Source organism: Hylobates moloch, unplaced genomic scaffold (assembly GCF_009828535.3).
Source record: "Hylobates moloch isolate HMO894 unplaced genomic scaffold, HMol_V3 SCAFFOLD_1, whole genome shotgun sequence".
NCBI lineage: Eukaryota > Metazoa > Chordata > Mammalia > Primates > Hylobatidae > Hylobates > Hylobates moloch.
In genome coordinates, this window is record NW_026652276.1 from 22,571,931 (window position 1) to 22,588,473 (window position 16,543).

The following is a 16,543-nucleotide window of genomic DNA, read 5'->3' on the forward strand; positions in this document are numbered from 1 at the left end:
AAAAAAAAAAAAAAAAAAATGAGGACCAGGAGAAAGAGAGGAGCCATCAACTTCCTCTCAGGGAGACTGAGAAGGGGAAGCCAGTGGAGCAGGATTAAAAACAACAGTGTTCAGTGTCCCAGAAGCCAAGAGAAAGTGTATCAAGGAGGAGGAGTGACCAACAGTGTCAAATGATGATTACGGGATAAGTAAAATAAGATATGAGAATTGACCACCAGATTTGGACATGCAGACAAAGCTGCTCTTGATGAGAACAGCTTTGGTAGAATAGTTGGGAATAAAATCCTGAATAAAGTGGATTAAGAGGGAATAGAAAGAAAGGAATTGGACGCAGTCGGTATAGACAACTTTTTCTAGAAGTCTTGCTGCAAAGAAATGGAGTGATCCCTAGAGAAGAACATGGGATCAAGCAGTATTTTTCTTAAGATGGAAGGAATTGCATATTGTTTGCATGGGAATAATGTGAATAATTCAGTAGGGAACAAAGGAAATTATGTAGGAAAGAGGACAGAATTGCAAGGAGAGTGTTCCTGAGTAGGTGAGAGGGGATGAAATCTAGTGCTCAGAGGAACTGGCTTTAAATAGGAACACAGACAGCTCATCTAATGTGAATAAGCAAGGAGGCAGGTGTGGATGTTGGTAGATACCAGAATACAAGTTAAAACCAGCACAGATTTTAAATCCAAAACTAGAGAAGAAAAAATGAGGGTGAAAAGTGGGAAATTATTCCTTTAAAATAAGTGACTGAACTTTCCTGAGAGCAGAGTTTTTTTGGGGAAAGAGTCAAACAGGAGAGCTGTCTATGAATAAGATGATGATGATAATGGTGATGATGATGATGATGATGATGACAGCAATGAAGATGATTATACATGTTTAAAACATGTGGATTGCGCTTTAGAGTTTTCTAAGCACTTTGATTTCCCTGATCACACTTGATCTTCACAACAGCCCCCTGAAATATGTATCATTTCCACTTTACAAACAGAGAAAGTTGAGGTTCGGGGTCAACACAAAGAATAATAACAATAGTAATAATAATTATGGTAATAGCATTTGTTAGAAGTTCACTACATGACAGGCACTATTCTAACCATTTGATATGTATATGTGTTATTTTAGTGATAATAACAATCCTAGGAGGTATAGATCCCCATTTTATTGATGAGGGAATTGAGGCTTGGAGAGGTTCAGCAACTTGCCCAAGGTTACATAATTCATCAGTAGCAAAGGCAGGATTCAAACCCAGGCGGTCTGGCTCCAATAGCTGTACCTGAGGGTGGGAAGAGGACAGCTCAGATCACCCACTGAGTTTGTCCCTCTACTCTGACAAACCCATGAGCTGCAGGGCAGAGGGTACAGTTCTGATCCCCAGTGGTCCCTGTTGCAGGATCCCCAGACTCCTGAACCAACTTATGCTATCCTTTTTCCTGACAGGATTGTCCTGGCACGATGACCTCACCCAGTATGTGATCTCTCAGGAGATGGAGCGCATCCCCAGGCTTCGCCCCCCAGAGCCCCGTCCAAGGGACAGGTAGGCAGCCTTTCTCTACAACTCTAGCAATGGTGAGGCTGGTGAATCTGTGGTTGTCCTAATGGATGGAGGGAAGGGGAAGGAAGTGGGCACCAAGGCCAGCATGCTGGGGCACAGGTAAAGAGGTGCAGGAATGGTCACTCTCTGACATGCTCACATGACCAAGAGGAGCTGAGCTCGTCTCTAGGGATCCAGAAAAACAGGGGCATTTTTAAATGTTTTGAAAAACATTGACGTTGTCTACTTTAAAAGAAGCTTCAATGTAGTCATCATGGGAGAAATTAGAATGGTGTTCGACTGAAGTTGTTCAATATTCCGTTTCATTACTGTGTGAATTTCTGTATGACAGGAGCCACCATCAGCTTTTTGTGGTTAGGGCCTCTAAAGGCATCATTCAGACTCTGCAAAGCAGAGGAAAGTAAATGAGATTTAGGGAGCTCAGATGATGATACCAGGATGAAGACGGCATAGTGGTGGGGGGTGGAGGAGCAGTCCTGAATATTTGGACGTATACTTGGAGAGCCAGGTGTGGGGACATGGCACACAGCGGCAACGGGGACAGCTGCAGCCACGGTTCATCTACAGAAATTCCTGGCTGCCTTCCCCTGCTCCTGTTTGCCCCTTCTCCATCCCCAGCCTCATGATTACCCAGCCTTTGCAGCTGTTTCAGAGACCCAGCCATGCTCACCAGGGAGGCAGATACCTCTGCCCTCAGCTTGGCCCTCTGGTCCCTCCCCATTCCCATCCAGCCCATCTCTCTTCCCCTGAGGTCACTCAGTTTCTAAAGAGGTCAGGCCTGCTCTTAACCGCTGAGCCTGCCTGGCCCCGAATAGTTCTGCCTTGCAGGCTCTCTATGCCCTTCCCCCGACTCCAACACACACACTTTGCTTTCCTCTACAGGTCTGGCTTGGCACCCAGGAGACCTGGTCCTGCTGGGGAGCTGCTTTTACAGGACATCCCAACTGGCTCTGCCCCTGCTGCCCAGCATCGGCTTCCACAACCACCAGTGGGCAGAGGTGGAGCTGGGGCCAGCTCCTCTCTGTCCCCTCTGCAGGCTGAGCTGCTCCCCCCTCTCTTGGAGCACCTGCTGCTGCCCCCACAGCCTCCCCACCCTTCCCTCAGCTACGAACCTGCCTTGCTGCAGCCCTACCTGTTCCACCAGGTAAGTCCTTGACTCTGGTTCCGCCCCGACCACAGTCCCTTAGCCTGGACTTCTGCTCTTACCCAGATCTCTGGTTTTCCACAGTTTGGCTCCCGTGATGGCTCCCGGGTCTCAGAGGGCTCCCCAGGGATGGTCAGTGTCGGCCCCCTGCCCAAGGCTGAAGCCCCTGCCCTCTTCAGCAGAACTGCCTCCAAGGGCATATTTGGGGACCACCCTGGCAACTCCTACGGGGACCTTCCAGGGCCTTCACCTGCCCAGCTTTTTCAGGACTCTGGGCTGCTCTATCTGGCCCAGGAATTGCCAGCACCCAGCAAGGCCAGGGTGCCAAGGCTGCCAGAGCAAGGGGGCAGCAGCCGGGCAGAGGACTCCCCAGAGGGCTATGAGGAGGAAGGACTAGGGGGTCGTGGAGAGAAGCCTGCTTCCCCAGCAGTGCAGCCAGGTAACAAGGTCCTCAGCATCCACCTCCCTGTGAGGGCTGCTTTGGGGGAACCATGGTGGGGCCCTTCCCTGACAATTTATGCATTTGTTAACTTGTCATTAAAGTCATTCATACATTTAAGGAATGTCTACTGACAAGCTCTTCTATGCCAGGCACTAGGGAAGTGGTGGGGACACTGTGGGAGTGGAGTTGATGTGACTCTCCTTCCAGTGGAGAGTCAAGATGTCCCGAAGTTTGATCTGGGTCCCAGGAAGACCTTTCCCCCAAAGTGTGGGCAAGGGCTGGGAAAGGGAGGGCATCTCTTGGTGTCCTGGTGTTTGCGGAGACTCTCTTAATGTGCTAGTCCCCTCCCACCCTCACTCACTCATATGCATCCCACAAGTTCACTGCGCAATCAGCCCTAAGCTCTGTGTCCGGCTCCCAGCAGATGCGGCTCTGCAGAGGCTGGCTGCTGTGCTGGCAGGCTATGGGGTAGAGCTGCGTCAGCTGACCCCTGAGCAGCTCTCCATGCTCCTGACCCTGCTGCAGCTACTGCCCAAGGGTGCAGGAAGAAATCCGGGTAAGTGTCCAGGCAGAGGGAGGGACCAGTATCTCCCAGCTCCATGGAGGCCTCTTGCCCTGCCTCAAGACCACTTGGAGTAGCCTGGAAAGGAAGAGTCAGGCTTCAGGGGAGAGAGTTCCTTTGAGACACAGGGTCATTGCTGGCAAGGCAGGGAGCAAGGGGGTAGGGTGGCAAGCTTAGGAGTTAGATCAGGAGAAGACTAGAGGGTGGAAGTAATGGAAAAAGCAGCCAACAGAGGCTGTGAGCAGGGAAAAGGAGGCATCAGGAAGGATGGGTTGGTGACAATGAGGGCCTAAAAACAGGCATAGCCAGTGCTAAGAAGAAGCCAGTAATTGATGGGTAGAGAAATAACTGAACAAATAATAGCTTTGAGAGAGACGGCCAATGGCAGAGGAAGGAGTTAATAAAACAATAAATTGGGAGAAGGAAGCAAAGAGGAATGAGGCCAGGCTTAGGATGAGACCAGTAACAGGGTCTTGGTCACTGACTGAGATGAAGACCACAGCAAATGTACCAGGCTCAGGGTCTCTGGTCCTTTCTCCCACTTGTGTTGTGTAGACCTTAGCCATGGCCATTTTTCCAGACTCTTGTTTTTCCTGTCTCGCAGGAGGGGTTGTAAATGCTGGAGCTGATATCAAGAAAGTGAGTCCCCAGCACCTCCTTGACTCATAATCACCCCACAGCAGCACGCCCCCTTGCCAAACCTAAATCTCAAATTCAGGACCCAGAATCTGTATCCTCCCACCCCTCATTTTGGGGGAAACCAAGGCCCAGAGACCACAAGTTATTGCCTAAGGTCTCCCATCAAGTTGATGGCAGAACTGGGGCCAGAAAACTGAATTCTTAATTCATTCCTCTTTTCACTACAATCGTTTCAGACCATGCTCTGAGGATTCCTAGGGGAGGAGGGAAGTTCCGAGCAGGGACCCCTTTCTGAGCTTCTGTAGCAGGAGGAGCTCTGCTTCTTTCTGTTTCATGTGTTGGATTTCTAAGACTTTGTGGCTAAACAAAAGTCTAGAAACCATCGCCTGCCTGTTTGTCTTTTACCCTCACCCCAGCTTCTTTTGCTGCAGGGGTTTTCTGTCTCTAGCCCCATTCTGTGGATTAGTACAGACCATTTTCAGTCATTCAATCCTTTATTCATTCATGCGTCCACTTACTTGTCTCAGATGCTCTGGTGTCCTCTCTGTACCCAGCACTGCAGTGGTCCCTGGGGGTAGAAAGTGAAAAGCAGGTCCTGAGCTCCACTGTGGAGAGCTCCGAGTCCAGGGTACCCCTTCCCCCAGCACTGTCCAGAGGCCACACCTCCACCCTCTTCTAAACAGACAATGGAGGGGCCGGTGGAGGGCAGAGACACAGCAGAGCTTCCAGCCCGCACACCCCCCATGCCTGGACACCCCACTGCCAGCCCCACCTCCAGTGAAGTCCAGCAGGTGCAAAGCCCTGTCTTCTCTGAGCCTCCCAAAGCTGCCAGACCCCCTGCCACACCTGTCCTGCTAGAGAAGAAAAGCCCACTGGGCCAGAGCCAGCCCACAGTGGCAGGACAGCCCTCAGCCCAGCCAGCAGCAGAGGAATATGGCTACATCGTCACTGATCAGAAGTAAGGGCTGCATCCTGGGAAGCTTTCCGGTCTGCTGGGAGTTGGGCTGGCCTGCCTGGCCAGAAGCAGAGAGCAGAAATCCAGACGTGCAGGGACAGGGAACTGGCAGGTTGCTCTGTACCCCTGGAGTGGCCTGTTTTAAGAAAATGACTGAGAGGGTTGCCCCACTTTCCTTCCTCTGCCTTCTCCCATCTCTAGGCCCCTGAGCCTGGCTGCAGGAGTGAAGCTGCTGGAGATCCTGGCTGAGCATGTGCACATGTCCTCGGGCAGCTTCATCAACATCAGGTGGGACTGGCATCTTGTTGGGGCAGTGGCCGAGATCTAGAAAGCCGCTTGAGCGAGGAGGTGGCTGGAGGGGCCTGGGGGAGGAAGAGCAGACAAGCTTTGAGCTCAGGGATGCTCCCAGCTGTACTGAAGGTACAGCCACAGCCAGCCCGTTGCTGGCCCCACCCAGCATCTTCCTTGCCTCAGATGCCCCTGTAGGGCATCCCCGATCTGCTCCAGCCCCATCCTCTAATGGGGAGAGGGCCAGAGCTGGCCTCTTTTTTGAAGTCTGCAGTCTGGGCTGGAGAAGGCAGTAACATAGCTCCTATCTGACAGTGTGGTGGGACCAGCCCTCACCTTCCGCATCCGGCACAATGAGCAGAACCTGTCTTTGGCTGATGTGACCCAACAAGCAGGTAAATATCTCTGCGACCTCAATCCCAGGCTTGGCCCCAGCCCCACTCCTATATCCAGGCCTGTTGCTGATGCCCCCTTGAAATGTTCCCAGCCCACATGGGCCCTGCCTGCCACTTGGCAGAGCAAGACAGAGGATAGAGACCACATGGGGCTGGAGCGAGCCTGACCTTTGTCCTCCCTGCAGGGCTGGTGAAGTCTGAACTGGAAGCACAGACAGGGCTCCAAATCTTGCAGACAGGAGTGGGACAGGTATGCGCTAACTGGAGAATCAGTCCAAGTCCCCAGAGGGCTGATGTCCGCAAGAGCTGGAGGCAAACCAGAGGGGAGAACTGGAGCTGAAACCTCGTGTGTCCGTTGGCCCGGCTGGCTGGGGGCGGCCTTCGCCCAAGCAGCCCCTCCCCCCGCAGTTCTCTTTCTGACCAGCAGATGGCGCAGGTGTCCCTTCCCTGCAGGACCAGCCCTCTGCAGTAAAAAGGCCTGAGAACTAGTTGAGCCGCCCTTAGTCTGCTGGAGCAAAGTCTCCAAATTCCAAGGGAACACCTTGCACAGAAAGGACATTATACTCAAAATATGTTTTGTTTGTTTGTCTGAGACAGAGTTTCACTCTTGTTGTCCAGGCTGGAGTGCAGTGGCTCGATCTCGGCTCACTGCAACCTCCACCTTCCAGGTTCAAGCGATTCTCCTGCCTCACCCTCCCAAGTAGCTGGGATTACAGGTGCCTGCCACCACGCCTGGCTAAATTTTTTTTGTATTTTTAGTAGAGACGGGGTTTCACCATGTTGGCCAGGCTGGTCTCGAACTCCCGATCTCAGGTGATCCGCCCACCTTGGCCCCCCAAAGTGCTGAGATTCCAGGCGCGAGCCACCACGCCCGGCCTATACTCAAAATATCTTTGTCTTCTGCATCCAACACTGATGCCTCACATTCTACAATTGAATTCCTAGGGTTCTCTGTCCGTTTTCAAATCCAAACACTCCTGGTGGAGGCCTCTAGCACTGCACTGTGGTTGAGTTGATCCAATGGGGATTGAGAAGGAGGATCTGAGCCCATCTGGCTGTACCACCGTACCCCTACTCTCCCAGCTTTGCCCCAGGAGATGTCCTAACAGGGGGTGTGGTATGGGACCAGGATGAGGAGCAGCTCTGAAATCTCCCCCATGCCACTGCCTCCCTTGATTCTAGCCTTGTTCCCACAGAGGGAGGAGGCAGCTGCAGTCCTTCCCCGAACCGCGCACAGCACCTCTCCCATGCGCTCAGTGCTGCTCACTCTGGTGGCCCTGGCAGGTGTGGCTGGGCTGCTGGTGGCTCTGGCTGTGGCTCTGTGTGTGCGGCAGCATGCGCGGCAGCGGGACAAGGAGCGCCTGGCAGCCCTGGGGCCCGAGGGGGCCCATGGTGACACTACCTTTGAGTACCAGGTGTGCAGCCCCAGAAGCTGGTTGAGCAGAGGAAATGCAAGGGGCTTGGGAGTCTGGGTCTTGCGTGGAGGAAGGGTAGGAACTGAATGGGGAGCGAGCCCTCATCCCTGGGATGGTCCAGTGGAGGCTGGAGAAGCCCCAGTGGGAGGGAGTATGGTAGGGGCCTTTATGAACGCATGGGAATTGGGAGCATACAGTGCCTAAGGTTCTTCTTGGTGCTGTGCTTCTGGGGCTCTGGGATTCCACTCTGTCACGTCTGAGGTTGACATAAGCACCACCCAAGCAGAACAGCCCTGGAAAGGATCAGGGCCAGGCAGAAGACCCTACCCGAGAGGAGCTGAATTCCACTGAAAATCAGTCAAGGACAAGCCTAGGAGCCCAGAGTTGAACCCAGGGCCCTGTTGAAAAGTTTCAGGGGACTCTTGGACCTCACCTGATTCTTCCTCCACAGGACCTGTGCCGCCAACACATGGCCACGAAGTCCTTGTTCAACCGAGCAGAGGGTCCGCCGGAGCCTTCACGGGTGAGCAGTGTGTCCTCCCAGTTCAGCGACGCAGCCCAGGCCAGCCCTAGCTCCCACAGCAGCACCCCGTCCTGGTGCGAGGAGCCGGCCCAAGCCAACATGGACATCTCCACGGGACACATGATTCTGGTCAGGACAGGGCCTGGGCCCAGAGTGGGTGAAGGAATGGGATGGTGAGAGAGGCCAGGCTGGCTGTGTGGGCCAGAGCCAGACCGTGGTGCCCCCACAGGCATACATGGAGGATCACCTGAGGAACCGGGACCGCCTGGCCAAGGAGTGGCAGGCCCTTTGTGCCTACCAAGCAGAGCCAAACACCTGTGCCACCGCGCAGGGGGAGGGCAACATCAAAAAGAACCGGCATCCTGACTTCCTGCCCTGTGAGTGAACCCTGCTGACCCACCTGGCCCAGCCCTCTCTCTGCTGCAAGGTCTGGAGGGCTTGGGTAAGGGGTTGGGCTTCTGGCTCAGGCTGAGTGGCAGAGGTCCCGCGATGCCAATGACCCGAGGGTCATCTGGGGTGGGGTGTCGGGTCTGTGCAGATGACCATGCCCGCATAAAACTGAAGGTGGAGAGCAGCCCTTCTCGGAGCGATTACATCAACGCCAGCCCCATTGTGAGTGGCCCTGACTCCAGCCCCCACCTCTGCCCCATCATTATCCTGGCCCTATGCACTCCATTTCCCCGTGGTCACCTGCCACCCAACCAACCCCCTGGAGTGGTGGGGCCTGATATCCTAGCAAGGAAAGGGGGAACTGCCAGCCTTCTCAGACCCTGACCCACTTGCTTTGACCACGCCTGTCCCTAGTGGCATTTCCCACACTGGCTCACGGTGTATCTTCCCTGCCTCCAGATTGAGCATGACCCTCGGATGCCAGCCTACATAGCCACGCAGGGCCCGCTGTCCCATACCATCGCAGACTTCTGGCAGGTGGGCTCTTAAAGGGAGGGCTTCTCTGGGGTCCTTGTGGCCAGCCAGGACCCAGGGAGGTTAGAGTGGAGCTCACCTGGGTCTCTGTCCCTAGATGGTGTGGGAGAGCGGCTGCACCGTCATCGTCATGCTGACCCCGCTGGTGGAGGATGGTGTCAAGCAGTGTGACCGCTACTGGCCAGATGAGGGTGCCTCCCTGTACCATGTATATGAGGTCAGCAGGGCTCCACAGCAGGGGGACAATGGATGTGGGAAGAGTAGATGATGGCCTTTTCATAACGTTTTCTTCACCAAATGAGCACTCAACAGTCTTTTTAAAAAGGCTTTTATTGGCCCTGCTTATGATTCATACATATATGAATATATACAAACACATATATGCATACACATATATTCACATATATACGTGTGTGTGTGTGTGTGTGTGTGTCCTGTCTAGAGTCAAAAAGTATTCATAGAGACTTATGATAAAGGCACAGAGATAAAACTATAAGACCACCAAAACCGAGGTAAGAAGCTAACAGCTAAGTGTATATTAGACAGGGAAGATAAGGATACCCAAAGACTGAGATTAAGACCTACGTTAATTGAGCCTAATTTAGCTCTGAGTTTCCTGGTGGCCAAAGCAAAGAAAGAAATACCACCTGTTACATATGTTACTAATGTAAAAGAGAAACAAACTTTTTCATTAGGAGAGAGACTAGGTGGAGGGGTGGAGAAAGAGGGGGAACTGGGCAGAGGCCAAGCAGAGGAAAGAGAAATATTTCAGACAAAATGGGAGAACGTGAGCCCCCATTAAAACAAAAGACCTCAAGAACACAACAGAAGCTTCTCATCACCAGATGAGCCCGAATAGTAATTTTTTCCCCACCAAATAAGCACATGACGGTTTTTTTTTAAATCCTTTCATTGGTCCTGCTGGTGGTTAACGAAAAAAATCCAGTAAGAATACTACAGAATTTCATCCAAGTTTATGGCACATGTAGCACCGACACTCTGGTAGACCCTGCGAGGAAGAGGGAGGAGAAACTCCGGCCTCGAGAGGCTCACAACAATAGCTGTGTCTGGGTGGAAAAGCTACCAGTGGTCCTGGGCAGTAGATAAGTGACAGGCAGCCAGGGTTCCTGGGACCGCTGGAACTTAGAATTTGAACCGGCCTGGGAGGCCGGGCGGTGGTTGGAGAGACCGAGAAGGTCGCGAGGAGAGCGCGCGCAAACGCGGGGACGGGGGCGGCCCGCGGCGCTCAGGCCTGGGCCCCTGCCGGGCAGGTGAACCTGGTGTCGGAGCACATCTGGTGCGAGGACTTTCTGGTGCGGAGCTTCTACCTGAAGAACGTGCAGACCCAGGAGACGCGCACGCTCACGCAGTTCCACTTCCTCAGCTGGCCAGCAGAGGGCACACCGGCCTCCACGCGGCCCCTGCTGGACTTCCGCAGGTGAGCGCGGGCGCCCCCGCCTGGAGGGGCCGCATGGGCGGGGGCGGAGCCGGGGTCCGCCAGCCGCTCGGCCTGGAGCCCCAGGTCAGGCCTGGAGCTTCGGCCTCTGACTTCTGGCCGTCCCCTCCGGACCCCAGGCTCCCACCCCCAAAACCAGGCCTGAGGCTTCGGCTGTGCCCGTCCCGAGCCTCCACCACCCGCGTGGGCCAGCTCCGCACCAGCCGCTGCTGCTCCGCTCCCTCCCTCTCCCCCTCCTGGGACTGGCTCCTTCTCCTCCACCTGCTTCCTCCAGAGGGCCCTCCGCTTTCTGTCTCCCCTCCCTCTCCGGGGCCCCTGCTTCCTCTCTCCTTCCTGTTCCCTCCTGCCCCGCTGTCACCAGGCCCTGCACTGCGCTGCCTTGCTGCCCTCTCCGTCTCTCACTCCCGCCTGCCCGTCTCCCTTCTTTCATCCCTCTCCATCCCTCCTTCATCCCTCTCCGTCTCTCTTTTTTATTTCTGTGTCTTTCATTCTTTTTCCTTTCCTCTTTCTTCCTCTTCTCTCTCCCCATCTCTCTCACTCTGTCTCCGCCTCACCCTTTCCCTCTCTCTCCATTTCTCCCTCTCCGCGCTTCTCTTCCTTTCTCTCTGCCCCCTCCCCTGTTTTTCTCCACTTCCTTCCCGTCTGCCAGTTTCTCTCTGCCGCTCTGTCCGTCTCTCCCTCTCCCTCCCGCTGCCTGTCTTTCCTCTCTCTGTCCTTCCCTCTGCCTTCTTCCCTCTTTCTCTCTCTCCCTCACAGCTGCCAGTGTCATTTTTGTGATCTGCAGCTAGTATTCTCACTCCAGTTGCATAGTCACAAAAGTGATCATTGGCAGGTGTGGCTGCTGCATGGACAGACAGGACATGTGGCCCGGGGACCACCCCGAGCTGGGAGCAAGGGGGACAGGGAAGAGGCAAAGACTGTGGAAAGGAGTGTGGGAGGATCTCTGGATTCTGGGGGGCTCAGTGGAGCAGGTGGGGACTAGACAGAGGCTACCTGAGGGACTTACCCTTTTCCAACACTGACACCAAGAGAGGTCAGCCCTCCAGCATCCCCTGCTTTTCCTAGCCCCAGACAGGTACTTGGGAAGCCCACCACCAAGGGCAGGGGCCCACCCACACTGCACCCTTCTCCTGGTTCTCTGTCCCTTGCCAAGCTGGCCTGATGTCTCTAGGTACTGGACAGAGGAGCAGAGCTGGGGGTGGGGACGTGGGTATAGTTTCTGAACCTCAGGACAGCAGTTTCTAACTGGGGTCCCTGAGGCCTGAGACACAGGCGTCTTGAAAGCAGTGCCAGGGTATCAGAGCTATTTCCTTTTTTCCATATTTAAAAAATCCTGATAGAACTAGTGCATGGATCTGTTTTAAAGCTGCACAGATAAGCTAAAAGGTTGCTTTAGGCTGGAATTATGTAAAATCAGTTGGCATTAGACATCCAGAACAAATAAACTGTTGCTTAATAAATGCAGTTCGGGGCCGGGTGCGGTGGTTCACACCTGTAATCCCAGCACTTTGGGAGGCCAAGGTGGGTGGATCACTTGAGATCCGGAGTTCAAGACCAGACTGGCCAACATGGTCAAACCCTGTTCTGCTAAAAATACAAAAATTAGCCAGGCAGGGTGGCGAGCACCTGTACTCCCAGCTACTCGGGAGGCTGAGGCAGGAGAATCTCTTAAACCTGGGAGGCAGAAGTTGCAGTGAGCCGAGACTGTGCCACTGCACTCCCGCCTGGGCAACAGAGCCAGACTCCCTCTCAGAAAAAAATAATAAATAAATAAATGCAGTTAGGTCAAGCACCCCTAGAAGAAAAACAAATTAATAAAAGAGACCCTAAGAAAGTGACCCTGAGTAAGTTCCTTGGCTTGCCTCCATTCCCCTACCTGTGAGATGAGGATGATTACACTACTTTAGAGCAGAGGTCCCCAACCTTTTTGGCACCAGGGACGGGTTTTGTGGAAGACAATTTTTCCACGGCTGGGAGAGGGGGTGGTTTGGGGATGAAACTGTTCCCCCTCAGATCATCAGGCATTAGATTCTCATAAGGAGTTTGCAACCTTGATCCCTCACATGTGCAGCTCACAATAGGATTCGCACTCCTGTGAGAATCTATTGCAATGGCTGATCTAAGAGGAGACGGAGCTCAGGTGGTAATGTTTGCTTGCCTCCTGCTATGCAGCTCGGTTCCCAACAGGCCACAGACTGACACTGGTCCATGGCCCAGGGATTGGGGACCCCTGCTTTAGAGGGCTGTTGCAAGATTTGATAAAGTATGTAAAATCTAGTGTAAGTGCCTGATACATAGCAAGGGCTCAGTTAATTCTAGATGCTGCCTATTATCATTATTAAATGAGCAAAAACAACTATTGTGACTACTCTTCTACCCCAGCCCTCTGACATAACAGCCAATGAGCTAGAAAACCATGTGGACTCCTATAAAGCCATTCTAAGTCATCTGGTCCCATAGCTGAAGGACTGTGAAGTTCCAGACTTCAATCTGACAACCCCTAAGAAGGTCTTCCCTAGTTCTGGCTTGCAGGGATATCAGGAGTATGCAGGTGACTCCCAAAGCAGAAAGGTCATAAAGGACAAGGGCAGGTTAGATGGGTCCATTGAGAGACGGAGAAGCCCCTTGCTCCTCACTGAGTTGTGGTCAGGGGCAGTGGAGAAAGGTCTGAGGTCCAAGGGGACCCCAAGTCTAAATATAACGCAGCCACAGAATGCCTGTGCTGAAGTGAGACTGCCCCAGGGAGAGAGGCAGTAGCACAATGTCCTAAGTTGAGGGGTTGGGGTTGTCCTCCCCTGGCCCAGGGAACGCTATGCCCAGGGCAACCTGATGTCACAACTGGTAAGGACCACTGGAGCCTGAGTCGGAAGGAAAACAGCCTGGGTGGTCATAAAGAATGGCAGAGGGCCAGAGCAGGCATGCGGCAAGACTGACACCCTTGAAGTCACCGGAAAGCTATCCCCTTGGACTTGGGCAGAAATGGCTCTTAATATGATGATGTATTATCATTAATAGTTGCTACCATGTATTGAGCACCTATTGTGTGCCAGACCTGGCACTTAGCTCTTTACATGGTTTATCTCATGTGATCATTGTAAGAACCCTAAGGAGGTTTTTCTTACTATCCTCCATTTTACAGGTAAGAAAACTGAGGCTCAAAGAGGTTAAATCAGTTGTTCCAGGCGCATAACTTGGGCACCTAGCTTGCAAGTGACAAGGCGAGCCCAGTGCCACCCACACCAGCTTTGGTTCTTTGCCTCCAGCCCTGGCTCCTTTCTCCGACCATCTTCCCTCTCTGCCCGGGGCAGGTGGGGAGAAAAGGAAGAAAGAGAGGCCCACGGCATGTGTTTCGGCTTCCCTTTCCGTCTCTGCTGGTGCCCACTGGCCCTCACACCCATTTCTTGTTGCAGGAAGGTGAACAAGTGCTACCGGGGCCGCTCCTGCCCCATCATCGTGCACTGCAGGTGGGTGGAGAGGAGATTCATCTCTCTGGTCCCACTCCCTGTGTGCATCTCCTGTGCACATTGCCTGCCTGTCCCCTTGGTGCTAGCAAACTGCAGGCATAGTCCAAATCCAGCACACCACCTGTTTTTAATGGCCAAGACCTAAGCATGGCGTTCACATTTTTAAATGGGTGAAGAAAAAAGAAGAAAAGTATGTGACACAAACTGTATGTGGCCCACAAAGTTGAAAATATTGACCATTGGCCCCCTATGCACAAAAAGTTGGCTGAAGGCTAGAGAGGCCCATCCAATTCCCTCCTGCTGCCTCCGCTTCAGGGCTGAGCCATGGCTCTCCTTTTTGGTTGTCCCGTTGCCCAAGTGACACCCACAGGTCACAGACTCCCCTCTCAAGGCCAAGTCCCAGCATGCAGGTGCTATGAGCTTTCCTTCATCCTCGGCTCACTCACTCCCTCTCCAAGCCAGCCCAAAGGGGTCACCCAGTGTCCTCCACTCCCCCAGGCCTCCTCCGTCCCTCCCCCTTTCTGCTGCATCTGAAGCTAAACCTGTCACTAACTCCTGTTTCAGTGACGGTGCGGGGAGGACCGGCACCTACATCCTCATCGACATGGTCCTGAACCGCATGGCAAAAGGTAGGGAGCTTCCCCACGGTGCCCGCAGCCCCCAGGCCCTTTTTAGAGGCTCCCCAGCACACAGGGTCCTGGGAGCTCAGAAGGAGCAGGTTGTCAACCTCCAGGCTCTGCCCAGCCCTCCAAGGCTCTTCGCCTCCAGGAGGCCTCGGGTTTTCTGGGTCCTGTCCTCCTCTGGACACACCCTGAGCAGCCCCATCCCCACCTCCATCTCCAGGGGTGAAGGAGATTGACATCGCTGCCACCCTGGAGCATGTCCGTGACCAGCGACCTGGCCTTGTCCGCTCTAAGGTGACCGTGCCTTCCTGCCCCAACCCCAGCTGCCACCCTTCCCTAGCACCCATTCTTGGCCACCCCAGGGAAAGCAGCAGCTGCCAACCTCTCCCACCTGCCTCTGTGCCTCCTCCAGGAGGACTCCCCTCCTCCCAGGGGAACTGCCCAGGGCCCTCCCCCCACCGAAAGCCCCCCACCTTGAGGGCACAGCAGAGGTCAGGCCTCTCCGTGACCATCCTACCACTGCCCTTCCCCAGGACCAGTTTGAATTTGCCCTGACAGCCGTGGCGGAGGAGGTGAATGCCATCCTCAAGGCCCTGCCCCAGTGAGACCCTGGGGCCCCTTGGCGGGCAGCCCAGCCTCTGTCCCTCTTTGCCTGTGTGAGCATCTCTGTGTACCCCACTCCTCACTGCCCCACCGGCCACCTCTTGAGCATGCTCAGCCCTTCCTAGAAGAGTCAGGAAGGGGAAGCCAGAAGGGGCAAGCCTGCCCGGCCTCACGCATGCCAGAGCCTGGGGAATCCCAGAGCCCAGGGCATCCCATGGGGGTGCTGCAGCCAGGAAGAGAGGAAAGGACATGGGTAGCAATTCTACCCAGAGCCTTCTCCTGCCTACGTTCCCTGGCCTGGCTCTCCTGTAGCTCTCCTAGGGTTCTGGGAACTTCCCCCCATCGGTGTGTGCCCCCCTATGCTCCAGTGTGGAAGAATGGGGTGGAGGGTCGCCACACCCAGCTCCCCCTGCTTCTCAGCCCCAGGCCTGCCTCTGACTCACACTTGGGCGCTCCGCCCACCCTGGCCTCATGCCCAGCCTCCTCCCACCACCCTCCCACCATGCGCTGCTCAACCTCTCTCCTTCTAGCGCAAGAGAACATTTCTAGAAAAATCTACTTTTGTACCAGTGTGAATAAAGTTAGTGTGTTGTCTGTGCAGCTGCAACCCAGACTCCTACACATTTCTGTCCGCTGTGCATCTGGACTCCAGCCCCAGCCTCAGACCGGAGCCGGTCCCTGGTCTCTCAGGAGGTGCAGAGAGCACAGCGGGAGAGCACCAGCTGCCAGTAAGGCCCTTCTAGGCGGGAACACTAGGTTAGAACGAGGCTTCCTACGTGGCCAGCAGTCTCCAAGGTGCTTTACATGATGAGTCCCATTTTACAGATGGAAAGACTGAGGCACAGAAGTTGCTTGTGGTAACACGTAACACAACTTGTAAGATTGTAAGGTGGCTGGGCGCAATGGCTCATGCCTGTAATCCCAGCACTTTGGGAGGCTGAGGCAGGCAGATCACCTGATGTCAGGAGTTGGAGACCAACCTGGCCAACATGGAGAAACCCCGTCTCTACCAAAAATACAAAATTAGCCGGCCGTGGTGGCTTGCGCCTGTAATCCCAGCACTTTGGGTGGCTGAGGCGGGCATATCATCTGAGGTCAGGAGTTCGAGACCAGCCTGGCCAACATGGCAAAACCCCATCTCTACTAAAAATACAAAAAAATTAGCCGTGTGTGGCGGCGGGTACCTGTAATCCCAGCTACTTGGGAGTCTGAGGCAGGAGAATCACTTGAACCCAGGAGGTGGAGTTTGCAGTGAGCCGAGAGCATGCCGCTGCACTCCAGCCTGGGTGACAGAGTGAGACTGTCTCAAAAAAAAACAACAACAAAAAAAAAAGATTGTAAGGTGGAGTTAGAATTTGCACCTGGCTGACTAACCTCCTCTCTACTACCTCTCCTCTCAACTACCTCTCCTCTCAATTCTTTTTTTGTTTTTGGGGTTTTTTTGGAGACAGAGTCTTGCTCTGTCACCCAGGCTGGAGTGCAGTGGTGCCATCTCGGCTCACTGCAACCTCTGCCTCCTGGGCTCCAGCGATTTCCCTGCCTCAGCCGCCCCAGTAGC

General features: G+C 54.1%; 1 protein-coding gene across 3 annotated transcripts in view; it reads left to right on the plus strand.

Annotated features, from left to right (window-relative positions):
- PTPRN (protein tyrosine phosphatase receptor type N) overlaps nucleotides 1-15,609 on the plus strand; it is a 19,582-nt gene extending 3,973 nt beyond the window's left edge. For 2 of the 3 annotated variants that reach the window (XM_032754418.2, XM_058438155.1), the window contains 20 exons: nucleotides 1,438-1,534; nucleotides 2,435-2,696; nucleotides 2,781-3,135; nucleotides 3,563-3,694; nucleotides 4,305-4,339; nucleotides 5,023-5,297; nucleotides 5,496-5,582; nucleotides 5,898-5,977; nucleotides 6,163-6,227; nucleotides 7,174-7,392; nucleotides 7,844-8,044; nucleotides 8,145-8,292; nucleotides 8,454-8,527; nucleotides 8,765-8,842; nucleotides 8,937-9,056; nucleotides 10,111-10,277; nucleotides 13,706-13,759; nucleotides 14,324-14,388; nucleotides 14,603-14,676; nucleotides 14,916-15,609. In XM_032754418.2, the coding sequence (XP_032610309.1) occupies nucleotides 1,438-1,534; nucleotides 2,435-2,696; nucleotides 2,781-3,135; nucleotides 3,563-3,694; nucleotides 4,305-4,339; nucleotides 5,023-5,297; nucleotides 5,496-5,582; nucleotides 5,898-5,977; nucleotides 6,163-6,227; nucleotides 7,174-7,392; nucleotides 7,844-8,044; nucleotides 8,145-8,292; nucleotides 8,454-8,527; nucleotides 8,765-8,842; nucleotides 8,937-9,056; nucleotides 10,111-10,277; nucleotides 13,706-13,759; nucleotides 14,324-14,388; nucleotides 14,603-14,676; nucleotides 14,916-14,987 (2,660 nt within the window). In that variant the 3' untranslated portion in view covers nucleotides 14,988-15,609. The remainder of the gene's footprint in view (nucleotides 1-1,437; nucleotides 1,535-2,434; nucleotides 2,697-2,780; nucleotides 3,136-3,562; nucleotides 3,695-4,304; nucleotides 4,340-5,022; nucleotides 5,298-5,495; nucleotides 5,583-5,897; nucleotides 5,978-6,162; nucleotides 6,228-7,173; nucleotides 7,393-7,843; nucleotides 8,045-8,144; nucleotides 8,293-8,453; nucleotides 8,528-8,764; nucleotides 8,843-8,936; nucleotides 9,057-10,110; nucleotides 10,278-13,705; nucleotides 13,760-14,323; nucleotides 14,389-14,602; nucleotides 14,677-14,915) is intronic. The other variant, XM_032754423.2, reaches the window with a different exon arrangement.
- Nucleotides 15,610-16,543: the final 934 nt, after the last annotated feature.